The sequence below is a fragment of the Girardinichthys multiradiatus genome, chromosome 14 (assembly GCF_021462225.1).
Source record: "Girardinichthys multiradiatus isolate DD_20200921_A chromosome 14, DD_fGirMul_XY1, whole genome shotgun sequence".
Classification (NCBI taxonomy): domain Eukaryota; kingdom Metazoa; phylum Chordata; class Actinopteri; order Cyprinodontiformes; family Goodeidae; genus Girardinichthys; species Girardinichthys multiradiatus.
Genome location: NC_061807.1, coordinates 35,889,837 through 35,904,076, shown reverse-complemented (window position 1 = coordinate 35,904,076; position 14,240 = coordinate 35,889,837). Strand labels below are relative to the sequence as shown.

Here is a 14,240-nt window from a genome sequence, read left to right as displayed (position 1 = left end):
TCACAGTCTTTGTTTTTTTGCTTTCAAATGTCAGTGTATGTTGGCAGACAAGAGCACAAAACCCCACAACACGCCGGAAGGTATAGCATCATAAAATACTCAGAAACACATTTTTTTTTAAAATTCTTATTCATCTGCTGAAGTTTTTAACTATATTTTCCTCATTTTAGAAACAGCTAGACAATGGAATCAGTGCCTACCCGTCTACCAGAATCCATCGTAGATGATGGAGCCCAGGCCTCCCCACAGCTCTGCCCTCTGGTTTCAACAGGCAGTTCTCTTCTCCAGGGGATGGAAGACATCCACACTCTGTTTGAACCAGCACCTCAAACAAGTCATTCAATCTACCAAGAGCAGGTTTTTTGCTCTTATGAGGTTCACCATATAAATATGGACACCTCTACAACACCATCTTCACCGACAGCTGCAGAGACGCTCAGGGGGACCGTTGATTATGTTCAAAACAACCGACCAGTGATGTGTAATCCCTTCCTCGGCGTGATGAGCCCCTTCCAGGGCACAATGTGGAGCCCACCCTTGCAAGATTTTCCTCCTGCTGTTTATCCCATTCCACAGAAATTTCACAGTTTTTCACCTTCTGGTCCAAGGGTCTGGGATAGTCTTCCTCCAATCCAGTTTAGCCCCAGAGCTCCTGGAGCCTCCCACATGATGAATATGGGTTTCCAGTCCAACTCACCTCAGTTTGGGTTCAGTTCGGGCCCCTGTATGCTGATCAAGATCCCAGAGTTCTGTCATGAAGCATATTTCCCTTCTCGCCAATTATTCTTCAGGCCTGAAGGTTGTCCCAGATGGTGCCTGTGCCCCATGATGGAGCCAGTCAACCAGACCTGCAGACCAGAACTGTAAGGAATAGAAGCAACATACAGTATGTTAGTCACGTAGGTTTAATGGACGAGTCCTTAGTGGCTTAATGTGTCTATGTGCTGAATCTGGACTGTAGGGTTTATAGGACAAGAGAGAGCATGGTGCAGAATGATTCTTCGACATCAGAGGACAAGTGGCCTAACAAGGCAGGTCAGTCATCCAAGGTTTATGGAAATTATTGTCAGCTGAGGATTTTTCATCTGTGCGACGTGACTTTCTGCCCAGCGTGGCCCGCCTCAGGGGGAAAATATCAGCAAAAGTACTTTTTCTTATCTTTATGTCAAGTCAATGGGAGTGTGTGTGCACTGTGTCAGCAGTGCAAGACTACGCTGTTGCATGTTAGGAGTTCTTGATTCAGTGCTGAATATAATGGATATTTCTCAGAGTCCATCTCAGGTTTAACATCTAGTTGGAGCTTATCTGAATCATTCTTCACAGAATAGAGCCGGGTTAAAACACACCTGGCTATTTATGACACCTTTATTCCATTTGTGAAAACAACAAAAAAAGAGTAGCGGTGGATGAAGGAAAATCCTGCCTGTGGCACCTTTCATACCAGAACCGCTACTGGTTTTGCTGCTCTTTGTTTCTCTCAGAAGAACATCCCCAAATGTTTACACCATACAAGACCAAGATACGAGGAGGCCACGTTTCTTCAGAACCCCTGGTTGCTTTTCAGGATCAACTTCAAACACATTGGACCAGGGAGGACAACCAGGATGTCCCCAACTCCATCTGTCCCAAGGTTTCTTTTTTTTTTTTTTTACATAATGTCCGTGAAATTACAGACTCAGTTTGAAACGTAGATTATTATTATTTTATTTCACTTATTTTTTCTGAAGCAAAGTGCAGAGGAGTAAGTCTGAGCTAGAATGTGTTTAAATGTCCAATATACTGATCCAATAAGTTTTCATTTTGTTTGAATCATTGAGTGTCAACAGATGGCTCAAAAAAGATAGAAAAAAAATCTCTAAAATACCCAAATAAACCTCTTCAGAAAAATGTATGCAATCAGTAGGATAAACAATAACAGATAAGGGTTAAAAAATTAAAGGGATGTTTGATTAAAGTACTTTTTTATCCACATGAAGTGCATGGCTTACCATTTTGAGTCAAATTCTAAGAAAGATCATTATTCTTAGTGCAAACATGCAAGGATCTTCAGTTTTTCTGCATCTACAGTGAAATATAATGTTTTACAGATTAGATGAGTCCATGATTCAACTTGCAGCTTGCATTTTAAGAAAACAAAAAAACAAGCCTTGGGTTCTATTTATATGTAAAGGAAGCAAAAATCATCAGCTGCACAGAATGGAAGTGCTTTTCTGACCAGTGGCACGAGTGAATGGTAAATATGTAAGGTGCAATATACATGGACAGAAGTACAATGTAGTTTTGGAAAATCCTGTGCTACAGGGTTTTTAAGGGTGATCAGTCATTATAGAGGCTGCATGTCATACCATAGCCTCTTAATAAGGATTAAGCCTTACTTTGACTAGGCCACTCCAAAACAGAACTAATTTCCTAAAGGTCTCAGGGATCATCAAGATGATTTTTGGCAAATGTGAGATGGTCCTTTGTGTTCCTTTTTTGTGACCCAAAGATGACATTTTTGCCCAGTGGCTTTCTTATTGTTGAATCATGAACAATGCCCTTAACTGAAACAAGTTGTTCTGGTTTCTTTTGGGATCTCCTGAATGAGTTGTTGAAGAGCCCTCGTAGGGATCTGGGTAGACCGAACCTTACCTCTGCTCCATGTTTTGGAGATCTTTGAGCCTACTTCATGTTGTCTGGCAGGTTCTATTTAAGTGATGTCTGTTTCCAAAAAATGTGGTTAAGCACAGTTAATTTACGGGTTCACAAAGGACAATTACTTTAATCCCCTCAGGGCTAGGTTTGTGACCTTTTGCCCTTAATAAATTAAATAATCTGTTTAAAACTGGATTTTGTGTTTAACTTTGTCTGATATTAGAATTTGGAAAAAGTAAAAACATAAGAATTTTGTAAGGGCAGGACACTGAATGGACAGAATGAATAAACAAAATTAGAAAAGTTACTGAAGGCATTTAACAGAAGTCCAAACTTCCATTATTAGTGTTGATAGTTATGCACTCATATTTACAACAAAGGAATTTTACTTGTTTTATTGAATCTGCAACTTTGATGATGTCATCTCTTACTGTCAGGAGGGGTCGATCCTGGACACAGACGACCTGAGCTGCCTCCTTCCTTCAGACCTGGACCCCCTTGATCACTATACTCTGGAAGACCTGGAGGTAAGAACGTTATAGGCGGACCATAAGGTTCTTGAAATAATGATAAAAAAAGAATAAGAAGTAGTCTGTTAAAAAGGAAATCACCTGTTTATTGTAGATGTCTTAGCAATTTTACCTTGAAGTTTAACAAAGAACACAAACATTCAGCTGTGCTTCAGTATTGGGCCCAAATACAATCACTTAATAAGATTCATCCAACAGCACAAAACACACAGTAGAATCCTAACTTATCTATAAACAAGCCCATAGACTTTGTGTTGACGCTTACAACAGCCTTATAATTAACATTGTTTCAGTTCCCCTGCAACCATCCACAGTATGAAGAGCTTAAAGTATTTAAGGTTTCTAACCCTAAATGGATGTAATTATGGCCACACCTCAAAGTTCCACATTCTTCTGTTCAAACATTTATATGCAAGGTTAACACCATGGGAATGACCCGCCATCATAGTGTTCAGAAACGTTTCTGTGTCCAAGAGATGAATATGCAATTTACAAATGCACACAGAGACAAAGACAATAAATATAACTTGCAATCCTAAGAACACCAGCTGTAAAGTACGGCAGTGGCAGCATCATGTCATGGGGGTGTCACAGAGTCCTGACATCAGTCCGATGGGCAGTGCTAAAAAGGTGTTTGTGAGCGAAACCTTAAACTTGACTCCGTTACATCAGTTCTGTCTGGAAGAATGGGCCAAAATTCCACCAAATTATTGTGAGAGACTATAAACATTTGACCCAAGTCATATAGTTCAAAAAGCAATTCTACCAAGTTCTAAGGAAATGTCTAAGCTTCTTCATTTGAAAAAAGTACAAATACATTCTATTATTATTCTGGCATTTAGCAAATATATTTTTTTAATCCTTACTGACCTACAACAAGAAAAGTTTAGTCTGATTTAATGTCAGATGAGATACAGAAGGCTGCTGCTCATAGACTGGCCTTCAAAGGCCAGGTTCAGGTTAGCTGGAGTATTGTCTACTGACGCTCATTAAGCAGCTGGTGAAGGAACAGATAGACTGAATAGAGCATTGTGCTTTCAGCCCAAGACGATCAGGGGATTACTAATTTTCCTTTAAAATTGTGGCAACACAGCAAAACTCAGAGTCAGAGTCCCGACACTTTACACTCTTGATCCCGATGCACATGCACTATACAAAACAAGCGTACATCATGTTTACCTTTATAAGACAGACTGATTGGCCTTGATGTTTGATTTCATTGCACATTTTGGAAAAATATGAAATAAATGTATCACTTTATTCAGCTGTCACTGACATGTCTCTTTCTCATGGTCCTGTTTGGCCTACAGACACTGATGAAGGAGAGTTCAGACTCACTTTTCAACGAGAAAGAGACCCCTCCACCGCCTGCTAAAATTGAAAGAATAATTCAGTACCTACGCTCTGGTGCTCCGATCACAGAATATGAACCAAACTCAGAACAAAATGAGCAAGATTTGCCAGCCAATGAAAAACTGAGGAAGGGCTGGCATTCTTCCTCTCCATTGCAGCAGTCCCCCTTAGAAGGAAAATCAACCGATCAGTATGAGTCATTTTCTCCTGATCATCATTTTGAAGAAGATATGACCTGTAGGTATTTGACGGAAGCTAATGATGACAGGATTAGACTTCATAAAATAAATCCAGAGAAACGTTCTAAACAAAGAGTAGCACGCAGCCAAAAAACACCAAGAGAAAAAGGAATTCATAACACTAACCCAAAGATCTGCACAGTCATCAGATGCAGTCATGGGGTGAAGGGCCACACTGACAAATCAGATGGACAGAGTCACGCTTTGAGAGCCGAAAGGAAACCAGCTGATAAATTCACTCCACAGAGAAAGTCACCAAGTAATCAAAAGCAAAGAAAACAAGGCTCTGTAAGAAGACAGATATTTAAAACAGAGCAGAGGGATTATAAAGAGAAGAAGCCCAATAAAGCAAAGGAACTGACAGTAGGTTATGAATCCAAAACGTTCAAAAGGAAAAGGCAGAAATGTACAGCGCCAACAGGAAAACCTCTCGATTTCTGTAGAAGAATGGAGATAACTAGGAAATGGTTATCTATACAAGAACCAAGAGAGGAGGGGAGGGGTGAAATTTCAAAGGTTGCAAAACGCAAAACTCAAAGCAAAAACAAAGAGGAGAGAGTGCAGTCGGCTCAAAGGAAAATCAAAGGCTCGAAGTCCTCGTTAAAGAGAGAAGTGGGGGTAAATTTGCACGATAATCCAGGCCAACCTCAGAGTCTGATGGAAAGAGGAAAGAAAAGAGAGAATAAGCATGAAACAACCCAGCCTATTAAAGAGTTCAAAATACCGAAGGCCAAGGTTTCTGGAACCCAATGTCCACCTGCTCACTCCATTACATCAAAAAAACACCCAACAGTTAATCAATGTAGTCATAAGGCCCTGAAAGACAAATGTGAGCCAAACTGTCCCTCCAGCGGGACAAAGAAGCTCCCCTCTTTGGAAACAGTTAAAATAGGTCCCTGGTCATCCCTCTTTATGTACCCAATGTCGAGTGAAATGCCTAAGCAGCAATGCAGCACATTCCTGGAAGCCAACCCCAGTGACCAAAAGCCAAAGGTTTTACAAAGGAAAGGGAATAGATTAAGGATCAAGACTGAAGCAAGGACAGAGCCGACCAAAGACGAGGAGACAGAACAGCTCGGCCTTGCAAGTAAAGCAAAGAAGCACAAGCAGAGATGCAATACCCCTAAAAGGAGGAAACGGGGCGCAAATGAGACTGTGGAAAGACTTTGGTCAAGTCCAGCAAAAAAGCACCGGGAATCAGAGCAGAGAGGGGACAAACTCAGAATGAAGGAAAGAAGAACTTTAAGAGGAACCTGGCTTCATACAGAGCAACAAATAACCCCGAAGAATCCTCAAAACAGCTCAGTTTATTGATGAAATAAACACACTCTTTAAAAATCAGATACATTACATTAACTTTACAGTGTTAAGTTATTCTGGCACGCACACACACACACACACACACACACACACTTTTATAAATAGCAAAATTAACCTCTAACACACAAGCAATTATTATAAGATAAAAACATATCAGTAAATATAAAAAGACCTTCAGAATCACTTCAGAGGAAATTATTCTTTCTCTTTAGGCGTTTCCACATTTGTGCAAGTGATGCTCAACTTAAAATACATCAGAAATATCAGAATGTCCAACGTACAAACACATAAAAATATTCTTCGTCTTTGTTTGGTTCCGATATGATCGGGAAAAAAGTTGAAATAAAACCGGCAGCAATTAAACACTCATTTGAACTTCTTGTTGTGGTGGAGAGACCCGTTGACGTTGTTGTTTACAGCCTTCCCATTGGCTGCAGGAGCGAGCAACAGCTGTGAGCCCACCTCCTCAGGCTGCAGGTAGTCGTTCACCACTCTCTGATAGGTCGGGTGGGTTGTCAGCACTTGTAGCAGGTTTTCTGTCAAACAATTACACATCTTGGTTTGAGTCTGGCACAAAAGGATCATATTCTATCAACAAACAAACTAACTAAAATGTCCAAGTGCGCACCTTCCGTAAGCAGGCCTCGACTGGAGGCCTCAGCATACAGTGCACCGGTGTTGTGCTGAGGAATGCCAAAAAGCGCCCCCATGAGGTCTGAGAGCTCTTCTGCACTCAAGCTGCCTTTTCCCTCATGGTCGAAGAACTGGAAGGTAGGTTGTGCAAACAGAACAAAGGGAAGCATTAAAAACAGATCACCAGAGGTTTGTTTCAGATCCACCACATTTCTGTGAAACAAAGAAGACACGTACCTTAAAAGCTGTGTGAAGCAGGTCCTTGAAGTTGCTGAAGTCCATAAGAGCAGAAACACTGCAGTAAAGCTGTCTGAGGTCCACCGTTTCATCCTAATGATGAACACAAATAAAGAGGGTGCACATATGATCAAATGTTTTTTCTGAAACTTTATTTTTCAACTCGTTCTCCTCCTCTTGGCTAAAATTATAACCCAAACATTCACGGAATACGTAAGCTGTATTGTACCCTACAATAATTTATGGTCCTCTACAATAAAGTATTGTAGAGTACAATACTTTAAAAATACACAAAGCAAATTCAATACTTTCCCATACAATTAGAGACCCTGAAGATCACCGGTACTAGAGCTAAAGGTCATGTTTAGCAGCAACTCTTTATTGTCATAATGTGTCTTTTTTTAGAACAATGCTAAAAACTGATTCATCAAGTCATATTTCAATCTTTTGAAAGCATTTGATGCAGAAGCAGGACTGTCATTAATGCTGGTTTGGGTAAAATGAGAAAAAAAAAAAAAGCAAACTTGCCATTGAACATTAAAACATCAAAACACAGGACAGGTCAGCTAATTTGCTAAATGAGTACATGGAGCAAAATGTAAAATATTTAAACTTCAGCCCGACCCACAGCACCGTTTTTACCTTTGAGTATAAGCTGCAGATACAGACGGCTGCTTGTTTATCCTTCAGGAAAAAAATAGAGGTGAGCTCGTCTGCATTGGCCTTTGAGCTCTGAGCTCTGGACAGACACCTGTCAATGATTTTGGCCAGCGCCGCTTCGATTTCATGTGCTTCCAGTCTGGGAGGCAGAAAAAGGTTTAAGGAAGAGAAATTACAGGTGATTTAAAAAAAATACCAAACTGCTTCGGTTCACAGATTTCACCATGAGAAGAGTTCTTACCCATTTTTACGCAGAAGAGACAGAGTTTCCCTGCCAGGAGATGCCAGTGGTAGAGACAGACCACCTAGTGTGCTTACAGGAACTCTGCCCTCCATCACATAGTCTGTGGCTGGGACTCCTAAAGCCCTGTAGAGCAGGACATAACGGTTAGAAACCTGAAAGGGATCAGTTCACTAAGTGTTAAAAGGTGAACAATTTAGTCAGAACAGAAAAGTGTACTTTTTTTTTTTTTTACAGCTCATGAACTTGAGCCTAAAAAAAAAAAAAACTGGCTTAGCTGCTACATCTAGTGGCCACCATCTGCAACAACATCTGCAAACCTTTCTTAAAGCTGAGAGGAGGGAGCCTTTATCAATCAGGAGTGGTACATTCCAATAAAATGAGTTGCTGTATTATCGATACGCTCGACAGTCGCTCGAGTCTGGCTAAACGCTCCAAAATAAAGGACTTCTGCATGATCTGTTGTCTCCTTACATGGCCATGAGTTTTTGAACATTGTCTGCATACAGGTTGGGGTCCCGCTTCTCCTCCTCAGAAGGGTTGTAAACAGGCAGGAACTGCAGGACGATAAAACAGGAAGGGGATTTATTTCACTCACACGCAGTTTTAGCTTTTTAAAGCAGATTTTTATTTAAGATGTTAAATAAATAAAAAAGGCAGCTAGAGGAGTAAAACAGCATCATTAATGCTGCAGCTTTAATGCAGCCCACAGAGAACACACCTTGAATACACACACGATTTATGACCGTGCTGTAAAGTAAGGGGAGCAGAAAAACACCAGATGATTCATCTAGTCTTACCTCAACAGTCATGTTTGTGTAAAACTGTGAAGCAGTGTGCCACAGTGCATCGGTCCTAATGAAGACAAAACAATACACAGTAATTGCAACAATGCATAATACCCTAACATATAATATCATAAGAAACTCGGGACAGAACCTATTTAATCAGACAGCAACTTCTATTTCAATTGTCAACCTGCCGAAATAATTGGTGTTGAACTGGTCAGACTGAATTATAAAAAGATTAAATCAGTGTTGTACAAAGCAATCTAAACTGCAAGACTTTTTTCCCCAAATGAGGCAGCGGGATGAAATGAATGAATGCGTGCAATCCAGGATATCACACCAGAATCATTTCAATTGAAAAACTGCAGTAGAATTTACTAAATTTATTGAGATTCACCTGGTATATTTGGAAAAAAGTCACATACTTTGATCTGTTCAAAAGGATGTCAAAATTCCCTTATTCTGTTTTGTCCCAAACTTTAATACACTTGTACACAGGAATCTGCTGTCAATTGTTGATTTAATTGTATATTAAATCAGGCAATGAGGAGTTAATAGAGCCCAACCTTAACAATTATTAAATATCCCTTTAATATTAAAACGTCTATAAATCTACGGTGTTATCCGTAACTACGGCCTCATTTACCCAAGAAGACACTTAATGCATAACTTCCAACGTAGCTGATTAAATGATCCACCATAATGAATATTTGTGGCTAATTGGATAAAGAGTATAAGTCGAAAACACTTTAATACCAACACACTGACATTGCTGCCATTTAATCAAAAACGGTTTAGAACCTTTTTTAAGTCATGTAATACATGCAGTGGCTATCCTATATACAGTATTTATTAGGCAAGCCTTATAGCTAAAACTAAAATTACAAACATTTTTTTATTTTCTAAACTTTGCAACAAAACACTTTCCACATGGGGTAGAACAGTGGATTTAAATTGATGTCCAAAACATCATAAAAACAGACAAAAACAAACATGTAAGGAACTCACCATGATGCTCCTTTATATGTCCATCGAACTGTATCCTGAGGAAGAGTCATAAAAACACTGATTAACACGATAAGCTGGACAACAGAGTTTCATCTTAGACTAAAGGATTTTTTAATGCCTCCCATTTCTCTGTGTTAGACACGGTGATGTTTGCAGTAAGCAAACACTGGCCTAGACCGTGTTTGCAATCATGTTTAGAAACATGATTGCAAACACTAACAAACAGGCCCATTTGGATACATTACACTGGGAAGAAAGTCACAAGGAAGATGTATTATATGCAACAGAGGACTGAATCTGCCAAACTACACAAAGCTTATTTATACGTGTGCATAAGGCAACTATAACATGAGGCAGTAACAAAATAACAAGACCAATAAAAACAGGGCAGAAGAAAAAAGGACTGTGGTAAGGACAGATGAGGTGCTGCTGTTCTCCTTCTGCTGGTACATCTAAGGAGATCTCTGAAGGCTTCACTACAGAGCAAAAAAAGGATTTTATTTTCCTGTTTTTACAGGAATCACTTTATAACTTCACACACTGCTCCCTTTATGTGGTCTCTTCCTTCTAAAGCTCTCCAACCATGAAGACAGCCAAACGTTCTGGTTAGACCCACCAAAGGTCAGTGACTGATCCGACTCATTCAGCACTGACAACCAGTGGGTCATTTGCAGAAACTATGGAGGCCTTTTGTTACATTTGGTGTCTGGTTCAGCAACACTCAGCATCGGTTATTAGAACACAAAGGTTTGCTTCTCAGCTGTAGCTTTCATTCCTGTGGTCAGGCTAAACGTTTAATTATTTGGGGTAACCCCATGGATGCTGGAAAGTGTTTGGAGACCTGCACGTCATCATGCATGTCACAACAGAACAGTCAAAACTTTGGGATTTAATTATTGGTTCACGAGAATGTTGGCCTTAACACCCTTATCCCTGCGTAGTCCACTCACCAGTTTGTTTGGGTAACGCAGAAGTACTGGTTGGACAGGGACTCCAGCAAGAAAGGCACCTGATATCAGGAGACAATGACATCATAATAAGAGAAAAATGCTTGTGAAATGTACCACGTCATCAAGTAGTAAAAACAAGAAAATGCAGCTCCAGCCCTTTAGTCGTTCCTGAATGACTTGTAGAAACAGACAGCCAGGACCAGGTCAGGCAAACCAGACAGGACAGTCTGCTCAGGAGCACATTATGTTTCCGTTTGAGGTGTTGTTTTACTGCAGACACCTACCGGGCTTGAACTTGATGAGAGCTCGGCCATTAGTTGTGGTTCCTTCTGGAAACATGAGCATCTAGAAAATAAGCAAAAGTTGCCTAATATGTGAATTAAATCCAGTGATAGCACATCAATAGCATTTTAAGAGCAATCCAGTTGAATCACAGGCTATTTTGAGGCCAAAGAATAGTTACGCGATTCTATTAAACCACCAGCTTGCACATAATAATTGTGGTTATAGGGACAGACCAGTATCTGGTAAACCAAGGCTTTAAAAAGGTCCAAATGTTTTGCCAGACAAAATCCGGGAGAGACTACAGTTTTATTGGCTGTGTGGAACAGTAAGTAATACTTCCCCTCCCCAACCTGCTGCTGCGTACTGAGAGTCCGCCAGCTGAAACCTGGCTAGAACACTTTTTCCCTGTCTGGAAACATTTCCATTTGTGAAAAGGACAGACCTCCACACACTGTGATGGCCCAGCATATTTGGTTCTTTTAGCTTTTATACTAGCGCTGCTCCTCAGTAAATGTTGCAAAGTCTGGCGGGATAGTCTGAAATAAAAGAACTCCACTGGTGATAGAAGTATACATCTCCTCTGATATCTTCTGCAAATGACCGCCCACAGAACATCCTACCTGGGGCCAGTAGCCTTTAGAGGTCAGCCTCTCGATGAGCTCAGTGACGGCCTTCTTCCTCGACTCCGGATCTTTCCTGCTCACGAGCACAGACTGGTTGAACTCCAGCAGAGCTGAAATACAGATGATCAAAAGTATGAAAAACTAATTATACTACATCAAATCAGAATAAAGAAAAAAAAAAGGGAGTGTCTGCAGAATATAATGCCAAATACGGCAAGGTGGGAAGTGGAAGAGGCCTCCAGAGCAGATTAGATACTAACAGAAGAAGCCATTTGTTTATCTTTGAACTTCTCTGAATATTTCTGGGTCGTCTGACTGTGCTACGCCAAATACTGCTCTGGTTCGGAAGAGTTTAATGTAAGGTTTCTAAGTTGTGTGTATGGGCTGGTCTAAATGAGTATCAAGCAATCTGGACATCTGCAAACAGGAATAAATCCCTCAGTCCTGCCTGTCTGCAGCTGTCGAAGCCAGTTCTGACCTGGTTGAATGGACTGCGATATGGAGTCAAAGTTGTAAATACAAACAAAGCCCAACAGACTCAAGGGCTACAGCAATGTTTAGTTTATCACCATGGAGCTACAAGAGTTATTCTGCTTAAAAAAAAAAATAAAAAAATGCTGAATGCACCAGCTCTGGCAACTTAAACCCAGTTGTATCTCAGCTCTTTGTTAAGCCAGAGCAAAGACCCATTTTCACCAAACAAAAGGCTGTGACCACCAGGACTAAAAACCCACGAGTTGATTTCCTACTAGTTTAAGATGAACACAGTAACACTTAGTGTGAACATTAATAAAAATGAAAATCATGTCAGCAGTAGAACTCATGACTGTTTCCAATATTTAGCCATTTATCTCAATAACAACCATCAGGTAGTGAATATGAGTAAATGCACTAAATGCAATGCCTGCAAACACCATTTCCAGCTAAATCTACAAACCCTGTTTATGACTCCATTTATTAACGCAGTCAGCTCTTACATTGACAGCTGGTGTTATAAATCCTGCTCCATTAGCTCTGCTACGTCTTAAAATCCTCACCAGCATTTCTAATGTTGGATATTAACGAGCGTTTGTTTCTATAATTAAGGTAAAACCGAGACCTTTGCTTGAAGGGACAGTGAGACAAAGTGATTAGAGAAAAGATTTTGCCTTCACACACCTAAAGGCTTGAGTCTCTAGTTGTAAACAATAAACCAGTTCTTCACTGGGTTTTACTAGAATAAGTCAGCTAACCATGCTTTAGCGTTGCCAACCTCGTGAATGTGTCAGAATCATAAGAGTGCACCCGTTTACCTCCTATGACGGGCAAGCTTGTGTTCTCTGACCGCGACACAACGGTTGCCAGCTGGGTTGGGCACAGAACCAGCATGTCTAGAAAGCTGCTATGGGGTGCCACCACCAGGACCGGCGCCTCCTTCAGGTCGGCCCTGCGACCTTTCACTTTGACCCACAGGAAGCCCAGGGAGAAGAACACAGCTCTGCTCAGGAGCCAGACGATAGGGTGGAAAAGCCAGCTGCGCCAGCCTCTGACGGGTCGGGCACGCTCTTCTTTAGAAAGGCCTGCCAATCTGAGCCGGGCAATGGGCCACATGATGAGGAAAAATAAGGCCGCCAGCGTTATACGTAGAGGGACGAGGATGCTGCCCAGGAGGATTCCCTAAGGCATGAGAAATAAAACATCAATATTAGAAGAATTATTTTAGCTACAATCATAAGCTAGACATTCTAATATGAAATTAATAAGTTCTTCTGAATGACTTATGAACACCCAACACCTGAAACAATAAAGCTGGATAATCCTGTACAGTAACAACGTCCTGCTTCACCAGCCCGCCCTGCCTTGTCCATGTTCCTGTCAGAGTTCAGCAACTCTGCGTCATGCTGTTATCAGTCACACCTGCCTATGATGGAGACATTTATGACTTGGCTACTTTGTTTAGTTTAAAAGGTTTTCTGAATGCTGCCTTGTTTCTTTATGAGATGCGGCTGATCAAGGCTCAGAAGTTACAGAACAACAAAACGTTAAAAAGTGGTGACAAACGAAAACAGTTTCTTCAGAAGAGGCTTGTCAGAAAGTAAAGTATATTTCGCACCACAGTGAGAACAATGGCATTACAGAACACACAAGCATATATACAAATATATTTATATACACGCTAATTAGTTTCAGGTGGCTTAATTAAGCGACTGAATACCATTTTTCCCTTTACTGAATTTAAAATAAAAGTTTATACTACTTATAGCAGAACTTTCTAAACTTTCTATTTGTATTCGCAAGATGAAAGTACTCAGATTACCCTGATCCTCTGTGCTCTGGTCAGCTTCACCTCGTAGATAAACGGATGTGGGTACTCCTGGGTTGCTGAGGAACAGTCGTGTTTCTCCATGGTTGCGACCCACAGCAGACAAGTTCAGCTTAAAATCTCCCTAAAAATGTGAAGAGGAGTTCTCCGAAGAGAGAGGCGCGCTTTCTTTAAAAACCTCTTTTAAGTCAGGACTCTTTCTTAACAAGCTCGGGTTAACTGTCTCGCGCCTTTGAGTTTTAAAAAGAGACGCTGAAAGAGGCAGAGGCGCGCGCGGTGAAAACGTTTGATAGAGCGCGAGACCCTAGACTCACAAGAAACTTAAAAACTGACACTACGGCTTTCTGTCCTAATCATAACGTGAGCCGCAACGCTGAACTCAGACCTGTCATTGTTTCTCCACCTTGTCTGTCTTGTATGTTCTCCTCACCTGCTCC

The 14,240-nt window shown here is 40.8% G+C and overlaps 2 protein-coding genes across 3 annotated transcripts; one reads left to right on the top strand and one right to left on the bottom strand.

The window, feature by feature from the left end:
* Window positions 1-14: 14 nt before the first annotated feature.
* On the top strand, window positions 15-6,099 carry LOC124880710. Its single transcript, XM_047386005.1, has 6 exons — window positions 15-80; window positions 171-863; window positions 962-1,035; window positions 1,482-1,630; window positions 3,072-3,161; window positions 4,475-6,099. Exons 2-6 carry the CDS (start codon window positions 184-186, stop codon window positions 6,068-6,070), a joined length of 2,589 nt encoding a protein of 862 aa, XP_047241961.1. The 5' UTR covers window positions 15-80; window positions 171-183; the 3' UTR covers window positions 6,071-6,099.
* Window positions 6,046-14,173, bottom strand: lpcat4 (lysophosphatidylcholine acyltransferase 4). Of its 2 annotated transcripts, XM_047386008.1 has the most exons (14): window positions 13,798-13,836; window positions 13,276-13,401; window positions 12,794-13,157; window positions 11,499-11,611; window positions 10,878-10,938; window positions 10,594-10,652; window positions 9,644-9,678; window positions 8,648-8,702; window positions 8,322-8,404; window positions 7,848-7,973; window positions 7,589-7,745; window positions 6,947-7,039; window positions 6,705-6,840; window positions 6,046-6,612 (listed from the first exon to the last, which is right to left on the bottom strand). In XM_047386008.1, exons 3-14 carry the CDS (start codon window positions 13,089-13,091, stop codon window positions 6,443-6,445), a joined length of 1,386 nt encoding a protein of 461 aa, XP_047241964.1. In that variant the 5' UTR covers window positions 13,092-13,157; window positions 13,276-13,401; window positions 13,798-13,836; the 3' UTR covers window positions 6,046-6,442. The 2 variants fall into 2 exon arrangements, with proteins under 2 accessions (XP_047241964.1, XP_047241963.1); XM_047386007.1 differs by lacking the exon at window positions 13,276-13,401 and having other exon boundaries at window positions 13,798-14,173.
* Between the last annotated feature and the right edge of the window lie 67 nt (window positions 14,174-14,240).